A 27,874-nucleotide genomic window follows, 5' to 3' on the forward strand; every position below is an offset into this window, starting at 1 on the left:
TTTATAAAAACACTTTAATTATATAAGGTTACCATTATGGTTGACTACAATACATAAGTGCTTCATACACAAAAAGGCATATTTATAATAGAATAATTGCATATTCCATAACTTGTGTGTGTCACCTTTGGCTTGCTTAGTTGGGAACACTTAATAATATTTGGGGATGGAAACCTAACTGGGCTGGAGGATGACATCTCCCTGTTTTCTGCACAGCTGCTTTATAGATGAATTAAACTCATTAACTGATGAACTTTACACAGTTATTGAACAAAACTGAACTGACTTTCAATGATGTGTGTGTGTGTGTGTGTGTGTGTGTGTGTGTGTGTGTGTGTGTATTTATATATGTGTGTGTTTTAAAATCTATACTTGAGCTATATAGTTGAAATTTGCAGCTGTATTAGTTATAGGTGGGGTATGTAATTCTCTTTTTTGGCCATTTTTTCTAAATCACTTGAAATCCTATTCCTAACCCACTTACAGGAATTAGTTAGGAACTGAGTTAGAATTTGATGTTAGTTGATGAAATACATAGTTTGAATAAATAAAACATTACATTTGAAATGTAAAAATACAAATTAGAATTGTATTGTTTATTTATAAAAAAAATTTGTAAGTGTAAGTAATGTTCATTTAACCTGTAAATTGTGTGTGGAACATGTTTGGACTTTGCCTCTTCCTGTGAGAACAGCACTGGTGTTTGACGAACAGCTGCTCACACACAGCATCACTGAATCCACACATCAGCCGTCTGTACGTTCACTCCTGATGGGGGTTTGGTTGTGGTGTGTAGCGCAGGTACTTCTTCCCGGAGGGCAAGTCTTTGGTGTAAACTCCAGCTGGGAAGAGCTTCACGGCCTCCTGCTCAGGGATGCTGGGCGGCACCATAACACTGTCTCCAGGCTTCAAACAACAGCAGATGAGCGTCACTCATTACACACTGATGACAGGAACAGACATACACACTCCAAACAGACCAGGCTTGACATTTCTCACCCGCCAGTCCACAGGTGTGGCCACATGGTTGTGTGCCGTTAACTGCAAAGAGTCAACCACACGCAGAATCTCGTCAAAGTTACGTCCCGTTGTTGCAGGATAGAGAATGGACAGCTTCAACTTCTTATCTGGACCAATCACAAATACCTGAACGAAAAATGCACACATTTAGAAATCAATTAGTGCAGTGTGAAGGGTTGATGGCTCTGTCCAAACCAGTGACCCAACCTTTTCAGATATGTTAAACTCTTATCTTATTCAGTAAACCACCAAGCATGCAGAGCAGGTTGAAATGGCATCATCCCACTACTCCCTAACTCGTCCTTGGTTTGAAACTATATATTTAGGCAGACCAAAAATACAGAAGACATGGTTGAAAGTAGCTCTGCTGTTTCCATAGCCATGGGGAGACCCTTGAGGAGCATCATCTTGCATGATTTAGAGAATCTATTCAATATGACAAGAACACAAGTAATCAAGGGCCAATCGGTGATTAAATCCACTCCTAGATGTGACTATGGATGGTCTGGAATGGGCAACAGGAGAAGTTTACTAGATGGTAAGTGGCAGGGACTCTCGGAGATGGCACATTCCCAGAACAAGCCTTCTGATTAGGCCACGAGTACCAATCTTGGAGGAGCAAGAGGGTTTGATTGGTCCCAGGGTGGCCAGTGCCCAGTGAGGAGTAGGGATGGGTACCGAAACCCGGTATTAAACGGGCCTCGGTGCTGAATTTTGAAAGACCGCTGGATCGTTAAGCTCGGACGTTATCGGTTCTGCTGTCGGTACTGGAGAAATTATGAAAGTACACGTGCTATTTATTATTGCTATTAAGAAATTATTATCTTGCGAATTTAATCTCGCCAGCCACTTCTATATATAATAATATTGAACCATGCATCTGTGATGCATTTTTGCTAAAGAGAGAGAGTGTGTGTGTGTGTGTGTGTGTGTGTGTGTGTGTGTGTGTGTGTGTGTGTGTGAGAGAGAGAGAGCGATCTTTCACGCAAAGCCACGGCGCGCGCAACACAACAGCCCTGCTTAATGAGTGACGATGAGGACAGAACATTCAAAAGGTTACACTTTAGATCTTTGATATTAAACTAATTTTATTTTAGATTTAGATTTTGGCTTCCAATGATTATAAAAAAGAAGATATTTGAGGTGTACCATTAAAAACTTAAGCCACATTCTCTCCAGCGCAACTTCCTTCCCTTCACAGAGCGATGCGCTGTCATTTCTCCCTAAAACCCAAAAGTAACGTCAGAATCTGCACGATCGGTGATTGTTGTAAAATGTAGTCTATACTGATGCTAAACTGCGGGACGCGTTTGATAATAAAAGGCTATTAAAAGTACCAAATTTGACGCAATTGACGCTGTTCCAAAATGCGGCGCACGCTCCGAAACACACCGCAACGAGACAAGCAACGTATATTTTGGGCTTCGTGTGCGCATCTAAACGATCAAATACACAAATATGTCAAAATGGCCGTCTTGGAGATTCACTTAAACAGTTTATTCACTTAAATACAGTTTATGTCTTAAATCGGCGTAAATAGTTGGGAGAAAATATGAGGCTTAATAATGATTAGATCTGCATTTGGTCTTAAAGAGGCAGCAGTCTAATAAACCTGCTGACGATTGCTCCATTAATGTGAATCAAACAACAAAAGGCAAAGAGAAAATCAGTCACAGCTCTTGAATGTTATAAGCTTTAATCTATCTATGATAAACTATGCAGTGTTATTTTACATCTGACTTTATTAGATGTCTTTTTAACCCATATTACTCCTGAACAGTAATCTCAGTAGACATTACTGAAATTAAAGCACTGGGTATATAATTTGTATATTTGTTTTATTGTATACTTTTTTGTTTGACCATGTGTTTGTACTTTGTTTTTGTCGTCCTGTCTGTCTATATAAAACACAAAAGCGTGCACCCTTCTGCATAACATACATGTTTTATTTGTTTTGTTAAAGCATTGCTTTTTCTTTTGCTATAGATATTTATTTTACATTTCAAAATATAAAGCAATATTAATTATGTCCTAAATAATTTTTTCCCCTTTTTTTAATATAACAAAAAGAACCGATAAGAATACCGTTAAAGTACCGGATCGATAAGGAGTATCGGTAAGAGTAGTAATACCGTTAAAACCTTAACGATACCCATCCCTAGTGAGGAGTGAGCGGTGTCCATGGGATCCATACGGAGTGAGGATGGGATTTAGTCATGGTTGGCGGGGCAGCCTGGTCGAGGAGGCTCGGTTAGAGAGCCGTCTGCGATCTCAAGCTTTTATCCAAAGCGACTTAAAAATGAGGAGAACAATAGAAGCAATCAGGCCAACAAGAGAGCAACAGTATACAAGTGCTGTAACAAGTCTCAGTTAGTCATGTCTCTTGGGTATGACCACCGATGGAGACATTACAAGAGTCTGTATGCTTCTGGACACCAGACACTGACTGATTGGAAGTGCAGGTTTTATTGAGTCCTTGATTGTGGCTGTAATTGTGACCGGTGTCTGTGATCAGAATTTGGGTGTATTTGGAGGGATAGTCGGGCGTGGGCATGACCACCTGTTCCTAACTTTACCCGTATCCCATTTCAATAGCAGCGCAAGTGTTTTACAGTACAACATGAACAGAGTAAGTACAATGTACCTAACTATTTTTTTTATGCAGGCACATAGTAGTTAAAGACAGCAAATGTAAAGTGTGACCTACTTTTTGATTTAGTAAATATTGTTTTTTTCTTGCTGCAAAAATAACAGAATCAACAAACACACAACCAGGTTTACACTCTTTTCAGGCATGTTATATTAGTCCCAGTAATTGTGGCTACTATTGTTGGCCACAACATTCTCTTTTTAGTCGCCATTTTTATTTGAAATTTGGGTCACACTTTAGATTAAGGTCCAATTCTGACTATTAACTAACTATTATGAGGTTTGCTCCCAATTACTCCTAAAATAAAATCCTAATTACTGCTCATTAATAGTTAGTGCGGTAATGGTTAAGTTTAGGTATTGGGTAGGATTAAGGATGTATAATTGTTATGAGGGTGAAGGATAAACCCAATCGCAGACAGTTTGCAGGACACACAAGGTTTATTGGTGAAAGAAAACAGGGAAAACAAAACCCACGATGGGGCAAAACATAGGCGGGGCAAATAAAGAGTAACAAAAACTAGACTATGACTAGACAATTAACTAGACAATAAACAAACAGCAAATACAAGATCAGAACTTCACAAGACAATCCACTTGACAGGAATACTCACAGGTAGATCACACAATGTTTGACAATGAACCGACACAAGACAGCAGACATGAGGAGATTAAATAGGGAACAAATGATGAGGGCAACAGGTGATAATGGGGAAACAATAATGACTAAACAAGGATAACAAGGAGGGCGGGGCTAGATGACGGGACAACACAAGCACATGGCCCAGCAAAAGGCCATGTGTGTGCATATAAGTACTTATTTTTTTTTATAAGATTTTATAAGTACTAATAAACAGACAATATCCTAGTAATAAACATAATAAGCAACTAGTTAATAGTGAGTATTGGACCCTAAACTAAAGTGTTACTTTAGTGTTAAAATTTGCTCTGTTTTTGAAGCTTTATTCATGAGTGCAGTGCACTTACACATCGCGCGCTGAGCGGCATCCCGGTCTGATCCTTCTCCTCCGGGTCCAGCATGCCCAGCGTCTCCACCAGATGCCTCCCAGCATCCGCTATGATTGGGAAAGGGAACTCGCTTCCGGACTCCGCGTTATTGTAAGCCAAGATGTCCTGAAATCATCCATGGAGACTCATTAGCAGCACGCAGTGTTCGAATTGAGGGGGGGCTGGGGGGGTCCGGGACCCCCCATAAGCATCAAGGGACCCCCCATAAGGCCCAAAAAAATTACCTCGGGGGGTCCCCTGGTTTTTCATTAAAACTAAAATAATAGAAACATAATTTATTAGGTAATATATATATATTTTTTTTAATCAAAGTATTGCGCTGCCGCTCCCATTAGAAAGTAATTCAAATTAGATTTGCGTCTGAAAAGACGCTCAAGTGCGCCACACGCTGTTTTCTGAAGGAATTTACAGACTGTTAAATTTATAAACAGATACATTTTATTTATCGTGCCATTTATACGCCAAATATATATATATATTTTTTTTTAAACCCCTTGGGTAGGATTAGGGGTGTGGAGTATGTGCGTATTACATGCCATAAAGTGCGTATCATATGCACGCAAAAACTATTTTTGGCGAATAAATGGTACGAGAAATAAATATCGTGCTAAGCACTTTCACGAGAGTCTGGCAGAGTGGATCCTCATTTTCACCTCACGATGACGGTAAGATAATATTTCTTTCTTTTATGATTGTTTGGTAATTTACTGATCTGAATAGAATTTCAACATTAACGCTTGTCCGGGACACGTGCGTGTGTTTTTTAAGGGACAAGTGAAAGAGAATTGTACTTGCCCAACCGGACAAATGCCCTGATTAAAACAATTTTCAATATAAAAAAAAATTAAATAAGAAATAACGTACTCGGTACTAACGTATAACCTCAGTTCCCTGAGAGTAGGGAGAGAGTATAGAGAGTAAAAAATAGGGAAAGAAATGCCCTTTATAAAGCTAAAACATTATTATGATAAGAGTGTTTTCCAACAGTGATGTAATGAAACATTGACAATTTAAGTTTGAAGGGAGTAAAGCCTCTGTTTAGGCAGGAAATGTAATTTTGACAAAAGAAGAACTTTTATTTTAAATCAATCTTAATTTTAAATCAGCCTACTTCAGTGTAATATTTTATCATATTATCATGCTTAACACTGAGAATTTGAATAATTGTAATGTGATGATCAGATGCAGATATCTAAATCAGAGAATATCATAGTTTCGGGAGGTTGGCGGGTGGATTATTTATTTTTAACAGCAGATTCGGGGGACTCAAAGTGCACCAGATTAATGAATTTATCTTTAAAATGTACAAAATTTTCTTACGGGGGAGCATGCCCCCCGACCCCCCTAGAGGTACCAAGCACAACCCACAAAAATACTGTGGGAAACACAGTAGGCTATATACTGGTCTACAAAAAATAGACATTTAATTATCTTATTAAAATACATGATCGGGATTTTAGCACCTACGCTTCATTTTGAGCCAGGAAAAACCCGGATTATTACATAGATTTAGAAAAGTCTTTGTTCATCAATTATGCAGAGTTAATGCTCAGCTGCAAAAACATGTTCTGAAACACTAAAAGTTAAGTAAATGAAAGTAGAGTATTATATGAAATAAATAAATGAATATATGTATATTATTACGTTTTTTTTTTTTTTTTTTTTTTTGGGGGGGGGGGGGACGCCCGAAGAGCTTTGACACAATTCGAACACTGAGCAGCAGGTCATTCAGAGAGACACTACTGAAAGAAGCGAACCTTGCTCCAGCCGTGATGGTCTTCGAGGCTGTCGACGGAGAGCGCGATCAGCTTGACGTTGCGTCTGCTGAACTCTGGACTGAGTTGAGCTGCTCTGCCAAGTTCAGTGGTGCAGACAGGAGTGAAGTCTCGAGGATGAGAGAACAGGACGCCCCAGCTGACGAGGAGAAACTCAGGTCACTCAAGGAGAATGACAGAACTGAGGAAGCCCATTGCCGCCACAGAAGAATAAAAGAAATCATGCTTTGTAAATCATAGATATGAAATTATGACATCGAAAGTATGTATTTAGTATGCAAGTACGTAGTAAAAGTATTTAGTATGTCAAAATTACGAATTGGTATGTGATATTTTTGACTTTCTCATAATTCAAAATTTTAATGTCATGATAATTAGTATGTCATAATTTTGACTTTTAATGTAATAATTTAGATTCTAATCTCATAATTATGACTTAGTCAAAATTGTGGCATACTAAGTAATAATTATGAGATAAAAAGACAAACATACTTATTTTTACTCATGTCAATTATTAGTATTTCATAATTATGACGTTTTATGCCATAATCTCAATTTATGTCATAATTGACATAACTTTGACTTTTTAATTGCATAATTATGACTTGGCTATGTTCATCTTTTTATCTTTGACTTACTAATAATTGACAAAAGTCGAATTAATTAGAATTGAATAAATTACTCAATTTTGATCTCATAATTATGAAGTTTAATGTCTTAGCAAAGCATGATTTTCTTCTATAGCAGAAATGTGCATTCATACATATCTGAGTAAGAATCATAAACACATTTTAAGACGTACAGCATTTCTGTGCATTGCATGTTTTAGTCATAGACACACAGACACTGTTTGTTCACAAAGAACTGTAGATTATTACTGGAGTTTTCAGTCTGGCCCGTTGATGTATAAATGTACATTACAATTTTAAAAGATTATTTTTAAAAGTTGTATTGCTTTGGTATTAAATTACAGTGAACTAGTTAACGCTGCTGTGAGGGTGTTTCTAACACACCGGCTGAGGGAGTGACAGACAATTTGACATCTTTCTCTCTTCTGACCAACATAAGTCGCTCCACGTTTATCCTCTTTAATGTCATAGCAAATGGAAACTAAAAAATCTTATTTGTTGTAGTTTCCTTTCGCCACTATAGAAGTTTATCCAACTTTGAGCACTTCTGCTTCTGAGAACCTGGAAATGTGAAGCAGGTCCATTTCCATTTGCTGAAGACATTTCTTCAGTGACTTATGAGTGTTTTGATGTTCAGTAACTGAATAACCAACCCAAGATCATTGATTAAAATATTCTCTGAATGTCATAAAAACAGAAAGGACTGTGAAAACATGCAAAGAGAGATAAAAAAGCATTTGTGATTGAGTTTCTCTGATCTAGTAACTCTAGCAAAGAGCAGCTGTTAGTGCATCATTTACGCAAGTTTCTGCATTGTCCACAGTGAAGCTTCACCATCACTGCAAAACATTCAGCATAACAGGGTCTGATATCACTAAACCCACAACTTAGTCCCAAACCCTTACCCTAACCTTAGCCTAATTATAACCTCAGCCCTAAAAGCAAGTCTTGACCCTCAAACAGGGGTCTCAGAGAGTGAGGACAGACCAAAAGGTTCTTCACTTTGTCAGTCTGTGATGAGGACTCGGAGGACAGTATACAGGCAGGGGTTGATAAACAGAGAGATATACAAGCAGCAGCGTAGGCAAAGCAGCAGTCGAGGTCATAACAGGAGAAGTATCAGGGCAGGTAGCAAACAAACGGGTCAATATCCAGGTAAACAGAGCAGGGTCAAAAATACAGCCAGCAAGAGTCATAAACAGTCCAAGGGTCAGAACACAGGCAAAACAGTGCTTGGAAATGTTAGCCGTGATAAGACAAAACTGCACAGTGAGCCAAGCATGCTCAGTGCTAAACTAGTCCAGAGAATGAGAAACAGGTGTGTGTGTGTGTGTGTGTGTGTGTGTGTGTGTGTGTGTGTGTGTGTGTGTGTGTGTGTGTGTGTGTGTGTGTGTGTGTGTGTGTGTGTGTGTGTGTGATAAGTCCAGGCATGTGGTTCTGGGAAATATAGTCCAGTTGTACTAATACTCAGGAGATGGAGGCGTCCGGTGGCGAACGGGAGGATTCTCAGAGATAGTGTTCATAACAGAGAGTTCAGAGTGTTTTTGTTGACTCTGCTCTTTATGTGTGTCAAGCCGTGTCAGCGTTTGGATGAAGCTGAAGAGGTGGTAACACGAGTCACGACCGCATGACCTACAAACACAATCACCACACAGGAACACACAACGGCTTTGACCATGTACGGTTTTATCAAAGATACCTGACTAGCACATGCTGTCCATTGTGAGGACATTACGAGAGAAACGTGTCTTATATCCAAGCCACACAATTCACTAATAACCAATACTGAATAATAAGAAGAACACAGAGGAGGAGAGAAAAGAGGGAATATTGTTAGATGTGACCTCAGGAAGATGCTATTGAGAATAAAACTACTGGTATTGTAATCTATGATGAACAACACGTATCAAACAACACACTCTCATATCACAAGCACACATGATCGCATTACACTTACCAATCCCCGAGAAAATCATGAAGTTTCAATCTGCCAAAAGTGGAATCGGCTTCGAAATTGGGAACGATGTCTCCTAACAGCATCCCCGGCATCTTGAAGCATCTCTCTCTCTCTCTCTCTCTCTCTCTCTCTGTCCTCTCTCTCTCTCTCTCTCTCTCTCTCTCTCTCTCTCTCTCTCCTTCTCGGTCCCCTCTCTCTCTCTCTCTCTCTCTCTCTCTCTCTCTCTTCTCTCTCCTTCTCGGTCCTCTCTCTCTCTCTCTCTCTCTCTCTCTCTCTCCTCTCAATTCAAATGAGCTTTATTGTCATGACTTGTACTCTGTCCTCTCTCTCTCACTCTTTCTCTGTTTGTCCTCTCTCTCTCTCTCTCTCTCTCTCTCTGTCCTCTCTCTCTCTCTCTCTCTCTCTCTCTCTCTCTCTTGTCTGTATTGCATGTTAATGTGGTTTGGTGTGTGGGAGGATGTGAGAGAGCACTTGATTTGCAAGCATATTTTCTCTACAGGTATGGTGATTTACTTGTGTTTTTCTCACACATTACAGTTTTATACAGTCGCCAGGACCTGCTTCTAAATACCTATGTCACTCTTTCAAAACTCTTCACACAGTGATCACAGCATCAGTCTATGTGGGGGTCCAGTCCAGAGTCCACCATAACCCTTAGTTTACCCTCAGTTCACCCCGTGTATTAACTGAAGTGGCTCAGATCTGGGAATAGCAGATGGGACTCCTCCTCTTTCGAGATACTGGAGTCTCGATCTCAGCATCTCTATGGTCATCTTCCCACAGTGGGTTCATGACTCCTCCATGAACACTACCTCATCATGCTTATGGCCCAGACACACGAGGCAGTGATCGAGACTGTCAGACGGGCCAGTTTGATCTGTATGTCAGCATCGGGGAATAACATTATAATCTTGTTCACGGTAGAGAAAGCTGCTTACATGTACAAAAGTAACAGTGAAGACTTAAACGTAAACACAGCTTTTGCGTCTTTATCAGCTTTTTCGCACATATATACTGGCCCTGATAATCATCACAAATACTGACGCTTGCTCCATTTCTGTAAATCTGTTTTAATCAATAAATGACTGACTGACCCAGCAACATAGTGTCGGCCCAGATCCGGCCCACATCTGGACCGTTTGGACTCCACGTGTACCAGATTTGGGCCGGATCTGGGCCGAAACCATGTTGCTATCTGGGGCCTGATGCTCTGGTCTTCATCAACACGCGTTTGCACCACCTACTGGTCAGCCGACTAACAGCAGAGGAAGATTATGCATCGACACACTACTGCACTACTGCTTTTCCTGCAATTACTGGATGTGAAATGTTTCTGTCGAATATGAACCACTGAATTTCTACAAGTGAATTTTTAAAGCAGAATAAAATGGACCGAAAAATGCCTGTCGAATATTATAGGTTGTATTTTTAAACAGAAGGAATATTTTAGAAGTGAAATCTGAAAGGTGAATATGGATGATTGAATTTTTAATAATGAAAATGTGTGAAATGTTTTGAATTTAAATATTCACAGCTTAAATATACAACCATGTTAAATTTCAGCCCATAAATATGCAAGCCATAAAAATACAATATACAAGCAAGTTAATGCAATGCATATTTTTTCAATAAGTGCAATTCAACAAGCTTTTTTGTTTCAAAAACATTTGGCATGATTTTACTCCCATAGTTTTAGTGCATTTTATTATGATGGTATCATTTTAAATAAACTGAAATAAACTTTTTGTATCATTTTAAATAAACTGACATACCAAGATGAAAGTTGGTTAGGAGAACTGTGTGAAGAGTTTTGAAAACGTGAATGAATGATAAATATTGAAAAAACAAACTTTCAAGTTTGTTTTAGTGGTCTTTTACCCTGCTTTTTAAAAGAAAGTGGTAAGTCTGTCTGATGAGAGAGTGTCAGTTTGTCTTTTAAGATCAGATTCTCATTGATGATGTTGGTCTGGTCATGGAGATGTTGTGAGTAGTGATGTTACGTCTGACACCGACGCTCCGAAGCTTGCTTCAAACTCGAACGGTCCTTGCAATGAACCACTGCTTCGGAGCTTGTATCATTACGTCACTAGTCACGTGAAAATGACTTCTGAAGCAAACACACTGGTTCACTCCTGTAGTGAACCACCTTTGACAGCCCAATCCAGTGTTGACAGGTTTGAAACCTGGCGGCTGTATTTCTTATAAAAGTGAAGCCAAACCATGGCAACAGTAGTCGGTGTCTCTAAAGCTGGTGAAATTGTTTAAAAAAAAAAAGATATCACCTTTCACCAAAGACAAAGAAAATAATATTTCTGAATAAAAACCATACCATTTAATGAACACTTTGTCTAAGCCTTCTGCATGTACCCAAAGCACACCCTCTGCCACATTTTTTTTATTATTAATTAGAGAACATATGAACATTGTTGCATAAAAATATGCATCAAAGAAAGAAACTTCAAAAACCCTCTGCTACATTATACAAGTACAACCAGTTACACAAGCACATCCTTTTCAACATACAAAAATATCAGTCCCACCAGTTAACAAGTTAAGAGTTCTGCTTCCCACAGCTAAACAAGATAAAGCTTTCACACATGATACTGCCCTGCTAAAAAAACAAAACTATAGAAACCATTACCGAAATTCTATTGGATTTAATGGTTTTCATGAGAATTTTATTGGTTGTAATGGGAATTATAGTGGTCTCTGTGAGTCTCTACTGATATGTGTTGGGTTCTATTGGTGGGGGCATTAAATCCTAATGCAATATGTCCCAAACACACTACAAAAAAGAATTCTGTAGTGGTTTAAATGGTAAAAGCCAATGGTTCCTATTGGTATTTTAATAGAAACCATTAGTATTTCTGTGATGGTTTCCGACTTTTTTTAAGCTGGTCTGATCTTCTGTCATTGTCTAAAGAAACTAGATGTACCGCATCGCGGTACAAAATATGACCGCCGCTCAGGCCTGCACTGGCTTTCCACAAAAATAAATGACGTGGAGTAATTTGGCTGTATTGCGTGTTTATGTATATACCTAAAAAAAGTAATAGTATGTGCATGTCTGTCTGTGTGTGTGTGTGTGTGTGTGTGTGTGTGTATGTGTGTGTGTTTGTGTATGTGTGTGTCTGTGTGTGTGTGTGTGTGTGTGTGTCTGTGCGTGTATGTATGTGTGCGTACATGTGTGCGCGTGTGTGTTTGTGTGTGTGTGTCTGTGCATGTGGATTTGTATGTGTGTGTATGGGTGTGTGTCTGTGCGTGTGGATGTCAGTGTGTGTGCATGCTTGCGTTTGTTTGTATTCCTGCATGTGTGTGTGTGACAGTATCATCCTAAACCAGCAACCCTTCGCTCAACAGCACCATCTACAGGCCGATGAGTGTACAGTCACTAAATGTGCACATAAATGAATTTATTTTATACCCCCCCATGGATGAAATTCTACAAAACTTAGCAGAGGATACCCCCAGAGGTTGTCAAGTTAATCATACACATGAAATATGGTGCAGTTCTGAACATCTCCACTGAAGATAGGGGCGATTAAAGCAGAATAATATTGCATTTTCATTTTTTATGGGAGGGGCGTAAATCACAAATGAGTGATTATGGGCTAGGTTGATGTGGGCCCTTAAGAGCAACATACCATAACAATTTCTTCATCCTCGGTGCCACGGTTCAGGTAGTTATTTAGGAAAAACTGATTTTTTTTGGTTTTGGGGGGGCCCAGCGCGGGGGGGGAGTGGCCCCCGGGGACCAAACGAAATTTTTCCGTAGAAGTCTAGTGGGGCTACATGCCCACCAAATTTCATGTTCCCCGGTGTTTCGGTGTCCCTGGTATGGTTGACGAAAAATTTACGGGGGCCCCAGCGCGGGGGGGGGAAGTGGCCCCCGGGGACCAAATGAAATTTTTCCGTAAAAGTCTAGTAGACCAACATACCACAAAAATTTCTTCATCCTCGGTGCCACGGTTCAGGTAGTTATTTAGGAAAAACTGCATTTTTTTGGGTTTGGGGGGGCCCAGCGCGGGGGGGGAGTGGCCCCCGGGGACCAAACGAAATTTTTCCTTAGAAGTCTAGTGGGGCTACATGCCCACCAAATTTCATGTTCCCCGGTGTTTCGGTGTCCCTGGTATCGTTGACGAAAAATTTACGGGGGCCCCAGCGCGGGGGGGGAAGTGGCCCCCGCGGACCAAACGAAATTTTTTCGTAAAAATCTAGTAGACCAACATACCATAAAAATTTCTTCATCCTCGGTGCTACGGTTCAGGTAGTTATTTAGGAAAAACTGCATTTTTTTGGGTTTGGGGGGGCCCAGCGCGGGGGGGGAGTGGCCCCCGGGGACCAAACGAAATTTTTCCTTAGAAGTCTAGTGGGGCTACATGCCCACCAAATTTCATGTTCCCCGGTGTTTCGGTGTCCCTGGTATCGTTGACGAAAAATTTAAGGGGGCCCCAGCGCGGGGGGGGAAGTGGCCCCCGGGGACCAAACGAAATTTTTCCGTAAAAGTCTAGTAGACCAACATACCATAAAAATGTCTTCATCCTCGGTGCCACGGTTCAGGTAGTTATTTAGGAAAAACTGCATTTTTTGGGGTTTGGGGGGGCCCAGCGCGGGGGGGGAGTGGCCCCCGGGGACCAAACGAAATTTTTCCTTAGAAGTCTAGTGGGGCTACATGCCCACCAAATTTCATGTTCCCCCGTGTTTCGGTGTCCCTGGTATCGTTGCCGAAAAATGTAAGGGGGCCCCAGCGCGGGGGGGGAAGTGGCCCCCGGGGACCAAACGAAATTTTTCCGTAAAAGTCTAGTAGACCAACATACCATAAAAATTTCTTCATCCTCGGTGCCACGGTTCAGGTAGTTATTTAGGAAAAACTGCATTTTTGGGGGTTTGGGGGGGCCCAGCGCGGGGGGGGAGTGGCCCCCGGGGACCAAACGAAATTTTTCCTTAGAAGTCTAGTGGGGCTACATGCCCACCAAATGTCATGTTCCCCGGTGCTTCGGTGTCCCTGGTATCGTTGACGAAAAATTCAGTAAGGTGACAAAAAAAAAAAAAAAAAAAAACTTTGACAATCCCTATATGACCGCTTTCGCTAGCTACGCTAGCGGCGGTCATAATAATTACACACACATCATGCTTAATGTTTTATTATCAAGGTGAACACATGAAATTCATCAGTATCTGTAAAATTCACCTACATAAATGAGTTTCACAGCACTAACACTGTTTCAGCTTTGATCGCCTCGGTAAACACGTAATAAACGGGGCGTTGACATATAAGCATTTGCATTTTATGGTTGTCAGCTTTGTTGCATTACATTTACTTCACCAGGAGATGGTGCTGCAATTTCTATATGAATGAAGCTTCGAGTAATGAACCATTTTCGACACAATTGTATCAGAAAGCAATAATGCTTCGAAACGCTTCATTTGGCCATCACTAGTTGTGAGGCTGTTGTGGTTTAGAGAGACTGATCTGTGGGTGTAACAGTTCATTGTGTTTGGACTTTATTTTCTGATTTCACCATCACCCTGTCTGAGTTAGCTCTTTTATTTGTCACCATGGCTTCCAATTTGATTAGTCATTGTTTTCAGCTGTTACCTAATTAGTGCTCTTTGTCTTCTCCCAGTATATATCTGCCTGTGTTTCTTGTTGGTTCTTCAAAACTGTGCGTTCACACCGGACGCGAATAGCGCATCAAATTCGCGTCTACGGCGTCTAGTTTGACGCTTGACCACTTTGTGTTTATTCACGCGTCTGATGCGCGTAAAAACAAAAGTTTGAAGCGAAATTTACGCGCGTCAGAGGCGAAAGTTTCGAAACCCGTTGGCGGCCATCTTTTTTAGATGTTTATCGAGCATTAGCATTAATCGAGAGAGTCACCGCTCGTATATGCTCTGGAGAGCAGAAACAGCTGCGTAGGGGACATCGTCGCTGTACTCGGGTCCACCAGACCCTCCGGAGGGTTTCAGGAGTTTCACAATTTGCTCCAGGAGCTAGGTTTGGTGGACCTAACGGTGAGGACGCTGACGAGGACAGCGTAGGCCGTATAAGGCCTCGGCCTCGAGTGGTCTCTACAGCCCGGCGGGAGGTTCACCCTCGCCCGCACCCACCTAATCTGTCATTTATTTTTGTTTTGATAATAAATGGAGCCAGCCTCCAAAAGTGAAACCTGTCCTGTGATTTTTTTTTTTTAAGTTTTTATACACTAAATTGTGTTTGTTGTCTTTACATTAGAATAATAATGTTTCATATAATCTAGAATATGGAATAAATAGCATTCAATACAAAATGAGTATCTCTCATATATTGAAATCGAGTTTTTATGTGAAAGATTTGCTTTGCACACCAAGCATTTTAGTCATATTACAAAATAATTTATCGAGGCCAAACATAAAATAACATTATAAACTGTCACTTCACCACGTGACAGCAGCAAGCAGGCTCCTGATTGGTTAACGCGGCGCGAATTGACGCAGAAGTTCAGATTTTTCAACTCGGGCGGCAGACGCGAATTCGCGTAAAACGCGAGAATGCACAAAAAGCACTACATAAAACATTCACGCTTAACGCGCCAGACGCTCAATTCGCGCGAACTTGACGCGCGAATGAGGCATATTCGCGTCTACCGCGCCGCGCTCTACGCCTCATTCGCGCCGCAGGAATTTTTTACACGCGTAAATCACTCGCGCCTGACGCGCTATTTGCGTCCGGAGTGAACGCACCATTAAAGGTGCATTGCGCAACTTTCCATGTTAAAAATACCCGTTTTCTAACCCATACATGCTTAAACAATTGCCTGATGGGCTGAATGAGCCCTTCTCTGATCACTGCGATTGTCTCTATAATCCTGTACAGTAAAATAAATAAGAGGGATTCGGGTCGGAATTTTAGACTGGACGTGACGTCATGCGCGTTCACGGCACGCTCACCTGGCTGTCTGGCAGGTTTGTGTATTCGCAGCCATTCTCCGTAGAAGATGGATTCTAAGAGACCGGCTTGTAGTTCATTTCAAACACCAACGCAAACTCCACGTAAGATAAAAAAAAGAAAACTTTTGTTGTTGCAGTTTCACTTGCCGCCAGAGGGGGCATAGTTCTGCAAAAACTCAGAGACTTGCGCAATGCACCTTTAAGGTTAGTTCTGAGTTTGGTTTAGGTTTTCCTTGTATTAATAAAGTCTGTTTGAATTGATCTTCTTCATCTTGCCTCCTGCCTGCACCACGCTTCAGAAACGTGACAGTGAGCAAGAGAAATGTGATGGTGGACACGATTGAGCCTGTAACAAAAGCAACCAATTCAAATGTGGCTCCATTCATTACTAATGACAATCATGCAAAAGAGTTAAGTTAGTGTGGTACATTTGCCAGCACTATTAAGAGGGTTCAACTGGACTTTTTCTATTATTCAATGCATTTACAGCAGGATTCATGAGATTTGTTTGTCATAGTCTTAATGTGAGCTATATGTGTCACGTTTCTCATGTGTTTATGTTCTGTTTGGACTCTTATTTTGATAGTTGTGTTCTCATTGCCACTTCCTGTGTTTACATCCTGTGTTGTATTGGTCTCCAGGGTTTTTGATTATTCATCATGCCTGTTTCTTAGCGTGCTGAAGTTATTTCCTTCTGTGGTTCCTGTGGTTGTTATTGTGCAAAATAAGTATTCTACTTCACTCTCTCTGCTAGAACCGACCATGACAATATGGTTGACTTTTGACTTTAAGACTTTTGCAGTTCATTTAAAACTTTATATCAGTCGGATATATGGTTCAACAAGTGTTCAAAAATCTTGCAACCAAGGTTATGTGAGCATTAACTTAACCCTTTGGGGTCGACAAATGTGCCAACGCGTTTTGCTGGATTTTCTTCACATAGTAGCAAAATAGACTTAAAATACTCTGTTATTTATGGTCATACAGATAAAAGCCAACTGTAAACCAAACTGTAACTCTAACCCAAACTGTAAAAGGTCAAAACCAAAACAAAACATTGTGCTTTTGTAAAATAAAGAAAACAAACAGGGTGTGCTTTCTGCCTCTCCGTCTCTGTGAACTTTTTTTCTGGAGCAAGTCTCTAAACCACATGTGTCAAACTCAAGGCCCGCGGGCCTATTCCGGAACGCCACATTATTTTATATGGCCCGCGAGAGCGTATGGGTGTCTTAAAATTAGGGATGCAACGAAATTTAGGCTGCCGTAAATTTTCGGCCGAAAATAACATTTTTGTTTTTTGGCCGAAATATACTAAAAAGCCGCCGCACCCCTCTGTGTTCGGCGATGGTTTGTCTCTGGCTCAGCGTGTTTTATGACTTAGCGTGCAAGTCCGCCATAGGCGTAATTTGCGGGTGGGGCGGGTGGGACATGTCCCCACCACTTTTTGCTAATGTTGATATTGTCTCCACCACTTTTGAAACATCTCGCGGCACGAATGTACCGATACAAATAAATAAAACATCTCCAGTTAACTAGCAGAGCATTCATTTAATTCGTTTGTTAAATAAGAGGCGATCTAGCGCTGAAATGTGTTGTTTTTGAAATCAAGTGATCAAAGTGCTCGTTGCCGCTGCGATCAGTGGCACTGATACTGTGTTCTCTTGTGGCTCGCGCACAGTCTTCACTCGGACGCGCGCTTCAATCCATTGTGGAGACTCTCTATTCGTTCCGGTGAAATTACAAAACAAAATGCATACAAACGTATCCTTGCCTGATATACAACCACTGATAAACATAATCGGTTTTGATAAAAAAAACCTAAAAAAAAACCTATATGAGTGCGGATTAGAAACCAGAACCTCTGACACGCTTGGCAAAAGTTCTGCCACTGGACCATTTAAATGTATTCTGTATATAACGGATCTATGTATAGATTCTAGGGCTGTCAATCGATAAAACATTTTTATCGCGATTAATCGCATGATTGTCATGAGTTAACTCACGATTAATCGCATTTTATCACACATTTTTTTATTTGTTCTAAATGTACCTTAAATGAATACTTTTCAAGTTTGTAATACTCTAATCAACCTGGCATGGATAAATATAGATGCTTTATGCAAATGTATGTTTATTATTGAAACCATAGTCAATATAGAGCATGAAGACGAGACATGTTTCAAAGGTCATAGATGTTTTTCAAAGAACTTGTTCATGTCTATTAGACATGTAGAAAGAACAAAGAAATACCAGGTTCCCATTACTTCTCTTTCTTTGCACTGAGCAATTTACTAACACAAACATGTTTAGATTTTGAATGACAGGGCAGCTCTTCTGAAAATGCTAAATGTACATTTATTAGTTATTATTACATTGTAGTTTGTCTCTCTCTGTGCCCATTTTGATGAAGCTAAATTCTCGATAAAACTGCTTTCATTGGTATATTTTACTGTTTCTGTTGTCAAACAACGGAATGAATTTGAAATGGTGACTGAAACGCGACCCATAAGACATAACCAGCTCTCCCTTCCAAGATGTTAAGTTAATCTGCACAACAATTCTGATAATCGAGCCGTCGTCTGGTGAAATCAAATTCACATAAGATAAAGACAATATCTGTGCTCTGATTTCGGCTATACTTGTAAAATTAGTGAAGCAACATAATATCTGTGCTTAACTGAATTAAAGCGCTGCTCCTCCGCGCGAGACGCAGAGAGAGAGAGAGAGAGAGAGAGAGAGAGAGAGAGCGAGAGGCGCGCTGAGAGAGCAGTACCGGCGGTACCGGTAGATTCTCAGAAACTAAATAAGGTTTGGGCGCTTTGTTGAAGGGAAAAAATCGCTAAAGGGGTCTGCAATGTCGCTAAGTTGGCAACACTGTGTATCTCCATTTCTCCAACTAGAGGTTGGGCCACGGGTCAAACAGAAAATACGCGCTGCGTTAATTGCGCGTTAAAAAAATTAGTGCCGTTAATATGATTTTGCGTTAACGCGTTATTAACGCGTTAACTTTGACAGCCCTAATATATTCACGTGAAAATTCTCACCACAAACAACATATATCAAACCTATACCGAACATATACCAAATTAAACCCGATGTACTATTTCAATTGATTTCTGGACATCGTAATGTTATTGTACATACATCTGATTTATGATTTTGCATTTTTTAATAATTGGTCAAAAAATAAATCTGTTAAATCTGATTCTGCTGCATAGAACTGATTGAAGAATAATATATTGATATTTTATATTATTTTAATATAGGTACCAGTATTAGCCTTTTCACCATTTGTATCACTCCGCTTGTCTGTGTTTGCACCACTTGCATCATTAAGCCAGTAGGTGGTGACAAGTGACTGTCTTTATGAGTGAACAATTGAACTTTAAACTGATTAGTGCCAAAAACATTGATTAACTCAGGAAAGAAACAAGTTGCTGAAACCAATCTTTAATGCTAATATAAATTGCTCATTTGCTTCTGGACACAAAAAGATTGCACTGGTTTTTGATTGAAATGTAACATCTATGCAAAATAATCCTTGAAAGATTTCTCATTTAAGGCCATTCCTGTTTGGAATATGTGATTGTGTATTGTCAACAATAAGCAGAAACATTCTGCATTTCCATTTTGTAGTGTGGATCATTCATTGCAACATTTATCCTCATTCTCATTTTTAAGAATCTGTTATTTTGACAAATAATTTATGCTACTGCCCACTGACATGCTTTTAAAGCTATTGTTATAATTTTTTTTGGGCCTTTAAACACCTTAAAATGCACATATGTAGGTCCGAGAAATCCAAATTTTATCGGGGGAGATAAATTTGATCAAATTTGATTATGTCCCCGAACCCCCCTAACTACCTCACATTTGAATATGCATGACTGTGTGGTAATGTGTGCTGGTGTGGCTACAGTGCCAGGGCTGAATTTTTTAGCCAGTTTGCCCCTGCATATATACAATATACATTATTCTCTGTATCAAATCATTATTACCCAGCCCCTGGTGTTTCGGGCTCATCCCCTGATGTTTTTAAAACCTAGAAACACCCCTGCAAATGCATACAATATTTGTAACTTAAATAAGTAATAATCAAATAAAGAGACAATATATTAACATTTTAAAAGTCTTACAGTTACAACCGGCCCTTTGAGGGCAGCCATAATGCTGAAGTGGCCCTCAGTGAAAATGAGTTTGACACCTCTGCTCTAAACTGAAACAAGACTCAATGAATACTTGTCACACAGACATGAGCAATATATCTTTATAAACATTTAAGTGTTTAAAATTGAACTACTTTAAAATGATCTAATTCAGAACGAAAACACATATTCTCCGTTTATGTGATCTGTATGAAAAGAGACGGATGTCCGTCGTTCTCATGTTGGCTCATTATCTGCTAATGTGAACATGCCTACGGAGAATCCATGCAAACAGAGTCAACGCCCACATCAACTCGATGTAATGCATCAAGTTAAACCAGATTTATGTACTTTACGTCATCTTGGGACGCTGTGAGGGATAATAATAGTGTAATAATAATAATGATCATAATCCTGGAATAATTTACCTCAGAAGAAGTGCTGGTTTCAGTTTAATTTCAAGGAGCATCGGATCAATCTGAGGATTGTGAACAGTAAGTTCTTTATTCTAAAGTCCTTTATTCTAATCGTGATATGGAACAGTGTCTGTAAACCGCATGTTATGCACTTTTGTTTACTACACGCACTTACATTAGTAGATATGCTATTTTTACATGTACACATTGGCTTTTCCCAAACTATATTGCTATACTGAGGTGAGTGAAATCGACTGAAATATGTTGAAATAAACTGTCTTTGCATAACCAATGTCTTAAACTGCAAATTAAAATTTGTAAATTTTAAAGCTGTGAAATCAATGAAATATACTGTATGAATTGAGTAAATGCAAGTGAAAAAATTAAGTAAATCTGAGTAACTGCATCTGGTACATTAACAAATAAAATTTAGTAGATATAATTTAACATTTAAACATTTAAAAAACAATATTTATGAGTAATAACTGTTTTTATTTATGAGTAATATTAACTTTTTTATTTACTATAAACCTTTGTAATTTAGTATTCCATACAACCACCAGTATAGGCTACATAACATTGGCCTTTATTGTCGATGAGTTACAGCAATACAGCATATTTTACACTGTTTTAACATGTATAAAATATTGCCTATATTTAAACTCATTTAACAAACATTTTAGAAGTAAAAATGAAACATTTAAACATTCAGGTAGCCTAATTCAAGTGTAATCAACCAGTCTGTTATCCAATGTCCACCGGATCAGCGTTGGTTCTCGTGCCGGAGACGGACTCACACTCTGCGGGTGAACTTCGAACTTCAGACCGCCGTCCTGCGTTTCACTCACAGCCGAAAGATACTGCGAGTGACTGACTCCATAACCTGCCAATAAACAAACAGTTCTGAGGACATTTTATCATCCAAATTAATTATATTCATTATCATTAGGAATAAATTTGTGTGTTTTATGCAAGGCGCTTCAATCACGCGAAAAGACAGGATCGACTCTCGTTTAGGTGTCACATTAGGCCTTTGTATGTTGTTTTGCATTAAATAAAATGAATTTAAAGCACAGTAATGATTTTATAGATAAAATAAAACATTCACAAACCTGAATTTCACAGAGGAAATGCACCAATTCTGCGACGCTGAGAAGAGAGAACTGTTCTGGAGACTGGAAAGAGTTCAAACAGCCCGCGCTCACTCAACCGTTGAGTTGTCGTCAGAGGGTGGGGGAGGGGTGCATTGTTTTAATTGAGGAAACTTACTCAATTTCTTAAGAGTGTGTTATACACTCACCTAAAGGATTATTAGGAACACCTGATCAATTTCTCATTAATGCAATTATCTAATCAACCAATCACATGGCAGTTGCTTCAATGCATTTAGGGGTGTGGTCCTGGTCAAGACAATCCCCTGAACTCCAAACTGAATGTCAGAATGGGAAAGAAAGGTGATTTAAGCAATTTTGAGCGTGGCATGGTTGTTGGTGCCAGACGGGCCAGTCTGAGTATTTCACAATCTGCTCAGTTAATGGGATTTTCACGCACAACCATTTCTAGGGTTTACAAAGAATGGTGTGAAAAGGGAAAAACATCCAGTATGCGGCAGTCCTGTGGGCGAAAATGCCTTGTTGATGCTAGAGGTCAAAGGAGAATGGGCCGACTGATTCAAGCTGATAGAAGAGCAACTTTGACTGAAATAACCACTCGTTACAACCGAGGTATGCAGCAAAGCATTTGTGAAGCCACAACACGCACAACCTTGAGGCGGATGGGCTACAACAGCAGAAGACCCCACCGGGTACCACTCATCTCCACTACAAATAGGAAAAAGAGGCTACAATTTGCACGAGCTCACCAAAATTGGACAGTTGAAGACTGGAAAAATGTTGCCTGGTCTGATGAGTCTCGATCTCTGTTGAGACATTCAGATGGTAAACAGAATGAGAACATGGATCCATCATGCCTTGTTACCACTGTGCAGGCTGGTGGTGGTGGTGGTGTAATGGTGTGGGGGATGTTTTCTTGGCACACTTTAGGCCCCTTAGTGCCAATTGGGCATCGTTTAAATGCCACGGCCTACCTGAGCATTGTTTCTGACCATGCTCAGGTCATGCTCAGGTCAGGTCATGGTTTCAGACCATGCTCTGACCATCGATCCTTTGCAAGAAGGACGTTTTTGCTGTTTTGCTGGCCGGATTTGGTAAGAGTCTAATCTACCAGTTAGCTCTGCTGGTAGCTAAGCGATAACTTGTTGTGATTTTCAAATGCATGCTTGGTGCCGCCCCTCGAGCTGGCCGATTTTCATTAATCGATGCCAGACCATTAATCTTTCAGATTTAGGTCTGGATTTCCAGGCTACTTCTAGTCAGCAGTTGGCCCACAAATTGGTAATTTGTTGGCATGCAGTATAGGGCCTGGGTTAGATTGTGAGCCCAGGTCTCAGTGCTCAGTCTGCCCCCTAGACAGTGAGCCACAGGGTTCCCCAAAATAAAGCTTTAATAGGCTGCCTGGTGATCTTTACTCTTTTACTTGTTCTGATTTAAAACAAAATGATAGGGAGTTCTGGGAGGCCCTTTTTCCTGCACATATGAGAAAGGACACACAAAATAAAAACTAACAGCAGAATTCCAATGTTAAAAAAAAATAAACAAGAAAACCCAATTAAGATTAAAGTAATACTGTACTGTAATCCATTTTCAGACCTGCCAACGTTTGGAAAAAAATTTGAGTACCTTTGACATTTTTTACATACTTTATTTTTAATTGTATGAGATGTGTGCTTGTAAAACTGATTCTCCTTGATTTTCCAGTTAGTTTTAGAGTGCATTCTCTTATGCTACTTGGACATGTCATCAGTGATGAACCCGGGGGTCATATGGTGTTTCGGGTCTTTAATCATCATACACCCTTGCTTGGATGATGCAGCCCCCGACTTGTGTCCAAGTGACGCACTAAGCCACGGATCCACCCCTCCGGAAACCACAGTCATTGCAAGGCCTCTTCAGAAGCCTCTTGAATGTTCTTGATAGCTCTTCTTCCCTTTAAAACCAAGAAGTTTTAGAGTTTGCTGAACTCATTTCCAAGAAAAACTCTGACATCCAACTTCAACTGGCTCGCACCGAGATCTCCTGCCATTGCTCCAACACAATGAGATGAGCTCTTCATATTTTGCCTTTTTGAACTCGCTGGCTTCCTCAATCCTGTCTTTAGAGGACAGTTAGTTCTATCAAAACCACTTGGTTTCGCTACCGATGTCAACACCATGTTTGCGGGAGCCGTGTGATTTGTGATGTTCTCTGGGAACATTTAGGTCACGCTCGTGCTATGAGTGTCTGCGAAAAAAGCGCCAGTAATATCTGAATGCAGAGCAAATGAGAAACCTGTGTTGCTATCTTTTTTCTAATGTTCATATTATAATCTTGTGTTTCTTTAAGCACACATCTTCATGTCTGATCAGATTTCTTGACATATATCTCTATCAGCAATGACTCGACTACATGGTTATGATTTTTTGTTATATTCATGCATCGCTAATGCCACTACTACTACTATTGCCATTACAGCCTGGAAATTAAAGGTTGGGTAGGTAGGAATTGTCTAAAAAACTTATTTTCCAAATTTGTTTAAACTTTATTTATATATCAATACATAATTAAAATGTAAGTACTCTGAAAAAGAAAGTATAAAAATCGAGTGTCTGTAGACCTCTCACGACTGTTTTAAAGACAGCTCATCATTTCCATTCACTCCACCCCCTCCCTTCTGGGCTCCTTCCAAAGCCACGCCCCCAAAACACATGAACGCGCGACTCCGACCGCTGAGCTGGAAGACGCATTATTTACCTGAGACGTTCACTGTTAGGGACGAAACATCAACAATATGCTTTACATTGACTATGGCCTGCCCATACTTTGACTACAAACTTGGTCCTCAAATCATTACGTATTTTGCAATACATGTAATGTAACTTCATAACATTGCACTCTTTCTATAAGTTATAAATAGCTAGCAAGATAATAATGGTAACGTTACAGTATCTAAGTAATTATTCTAGCAATGTGTAATGCTAAATAAGGTTTGCTAGTACATTATTTCAGCAACATGACAAGCCAGTGAATTAGCAGGTTTCTATTGTTGCTTTGCACAGTGCGTGACATTTTATCTGTATGTTATGCGACTAGAGTTTTGACACTGAGTCAATGGGCTCCGACGCGCTTGTTTATCGTCATCGGTCTTTTTCCGTTTACCTGTCTTTGTTGCATGAGCTGGTGCCACTCGAGAAACTGGCAGTTTTGGTTGTTTGTCCGCCATTAGCACAGCTGCGCGGCACACCGGCTATCTTGATTTTGAACGACGGTACGCGCTGTGCGAGAGAGGGGGGTGATGATCAGCGCGTACACAAGCATGATTGACACTGCTAAGACACTCCTCCTGGCTCTGATTGGTTGTTTCTTACCGGGAGCGGTGTATTTCTGCAAATGGCAATAGGACCACTGGGAGGAGCCTGGGGAGCTTGATTTTTTCACAGATTATCTGTCTCATATTCTACTGTCAGGACATAATGACAGTTTTAACAAATATGTAAAAAATACATTTTTACAGAAGTTACCAACTGCAGCTTTAATAGTTGCATTGTTATTTATAAAATCTGCACACTGATTGTTTCACTTTGGACAGGCATTCATAATTGCAGTATGTTTTTTGTCTTGGCATTCCTGATCAAGACTTCTAACTCATACGTTTTATTCACAGCCTAACAGGAAAAATGCTTGGATATGAAACAGAAGAATCGAGTTCAGAGTTTAGCTAGAATATACCGGAAACAGAGGATCAATCAGAGAGTGACAGGTCAGCAAAGGAAGAGAGTTTAGCAAAAAATGTCAAACAGCAAAAGAGAAGAAAGGTTCAGTCAAAAACATCAAGATCTAAACCATGTAAAAGAAAGCGTGTGACACGTTCTAGTTCCTTGGCTACCAGTGGAACCAAAGAATCCTCTTCATCTGTTGAAAATTACACCGGACAATCCTCTTCATGTGACGAACATGACAGCGGCCAATCTTCTTCACCTGATAATTCTGAAGTGAAGGTCATGATGCTGAAGAAGAAAACAGATGGCGGCAGACTATACAACAAAAAGTACTTCTGCTTGTTCTGCTCTAAACCATTCAGTAAAATGGCACGCCATTTGGAATTAAAGCACAAAGATAAGCTAGAGGTGGCAAGAGCAGTTGCATTTCCGAAAGGGTCTAAAGAGCGAAGATTACAGCTGAGTTTATTGAGAAATAAAGGGAACCGTTGTCATAATACTCGGGTGCTTAAAGAAGGAGAAGGACTGGTGATACCCCGACAGCAATCCATTGCACCAGTAACAGCAAGTGATTACTTGCACTGTGTAAACTGTGAGGCCTACCTAAAGAGGAGATCATTATGGAGGCACATGCAGAGATGCCATCTTAGCAAAAAAGTCAAAGGAATGAAGCCAGGAAAAACTCGAGTTCAGGCCCTTTGCTCGTATACTGAACCAGTTCCAGAGAGTGTGAATGCACGATTTTGGAAAATGGTGCTTGAAATGCATGAGGATAAGATAACACATGTTGTCCGCAAAGAGAAAATCATATTAAAATTAGGGCAACATCTCTTTAATTAGGGTGGCCACCAGGGGTCTATTACACACTCTCTGAACTACTACTCAAAAAGATCAAAGACCCATGATTATAAAATAGTTAGTTCAAAAGTACTACCTGGTTTCACGCAAGCCACCCTAATTAAAGGACGCAGATGGAAGCTGGTGTGTCAAAAATATACATGTCTTTATTTCACAATAGTTCAATAATATAAACAATTTAAAAAGACAACTGTAATACTTAATGAAACTCCCCTCAATCAAAACACCAAATGGTCAAGAGTGTGTACTGAGTTTCCCTCCCGAGACGTGTCAGAATTTAAAGCACACCACACGTCACTCTTAATAAATAAGTTAAGAATACACAGGTAAAATAACCCAGTTAAATATAGTACACGTGATTCACAGCAATATCCCCCCTTCACTCCACACACATACCACTGCAGGCGTTTGTCTCTTTGGAAAACTGCACGTTACCCAATAAGTATTTCAATTAAAAGAACCCCACAGAGTATACATAAGGTTATCAGAGGAACTCAAAACAAAACAAAACTACAATGTAAAACAAAAACCCCCTCTCTCTCTCCACACAGGCGTTCGGCAAACACTACGTTATAAATTATGGTAGGCAGTTTGTATAACTAAAATGACTAGGAAAAACAGGGACTGGACACGTTCCCTATAACAATAATAAAATGTCATGAGATAGGTTTATTTTTATAACAACAACATACAGTCAATAGATATAGGCATATTCATACCTGAATAGCGAACAAATGTTTGCACGATGTGTCCTCACCACAATCTCACACTGCGTTACTGTGACAGAAAATGGAGACTCAATATACCAAGCTTTTACGGTCATTCACAACATGCATAACATTTCATAATCTAACTTGGTACCTGTAGCAGTTTGCCCAGAACAACCGATTTGTCCACTGGCCAATCTCCAGCCTCAAACAACGACAACAGCACTGGTTTGAACCCGCGATCCTGATGCTTTCATTCCCCACGCTGTACCGACACGCTATGCTGAAACGCTAGCTTGGCTTGTCGCTCTGTGACTAGGTCATACTAAATAGCCGGCTGAGCAATGAAGCGCTCGGGGGTGGCGTCTACTGGGTCCTAATGTCCTCCCTCTTACATAAGCATAGCCATGATGTCACAAAACATGAATATATCAGACAAAAGATGCATGAGACAGGGCGACTAGTTCTCCAAGGAAAACAGACTGGCAAGTTGAAAGAGGTGTCAGATTTCTTTGTACCGGCTAATCTTCCTCATGTGATTGAAGCAGTTCACAGTGTGTCTGGCTTGAATGAGGAAACTAACACATTCAAAGCACCATCTTTAGCACTAAAGTTAGGGCACAACCTCAAGTAATTGGCCAACATTATTGAATGCGAGGCAATGATGTCAGGCGATAAGAATGCTCTTAACAATATGCAGGCCTTCAAACAAATCTGTGACACTAAATGGAGTGAGTGTGTGTCATCCCAGGCCCTCCGAAATTTGAGTGAGGTAGACAGAGTAAGGAGTACCAAACAAAACTTGAGAAAGAACCAAGTAACAAGAACTGGGCAGAACTTGCAAAAATGACACTTTGTCAGGTAATACTTTTAAGCGTAGAAGAGAAGTATCCAAGATGTCCCTTAACCCTCTGAGGTCTGAGCTGTTTTCTGGGCCCTGGAGGTG

At 40.1% G+C, this 27,874-nt stretch overlaps 1 protein-coding gene across 2 annotated transcripts; it reads right to left on the minus strand.

Moving 5' to 3' along the window:
• LOC309502011 (peroxiredoxin-6-like) lies at positions 1–27,205 on the minus strand. 2 transcript variants are annotated; one of them, XM_082174332.1, is made up of 5 exons: positions 26,941–27,205; positions 6,456–6,612; positions 4,657–4,803; positions 1,000–1,146; positions 1–906 (listed from the first exon to the last, which is right to left on the minus strand). In XM_082174332.1, the coding sequence occupies exons 1-5, from the start codon at positions 27,042–27,044 to the stop codon at positions 763–765; spliced, it is 699 nt and encodes a 232-aa protein (XP_082030458.1). In that variant the 5' UTR covers positions 27,045–27,205; the 3' UTR covers positions 1–762. The 2 variants fall into 2 exon arrangements, with proteins under 2 accessions (XP_082030458.1, XP_082030459.1); XM_082174333.1 differs by lacking the exon at positions 26,941–27,205 and adding an exon at positions 9,060–9,278.
• Between the last annotated feature and the right edge of the window lie 669 nt (positions 27,206–27,874).

This window comes from Leuciscus leuciscus (assembly GCF_965113295.1).
Source record: "Leuciscus leuciscus genome assembly, chromosome: 6".
Taxonomy (NCBI): Eukaryota; Metazoa; Chordata; class Actinopteri; order Cypriniformes; family Leuciscidae; genus Leuciscus; species Leuciscus leuciscus.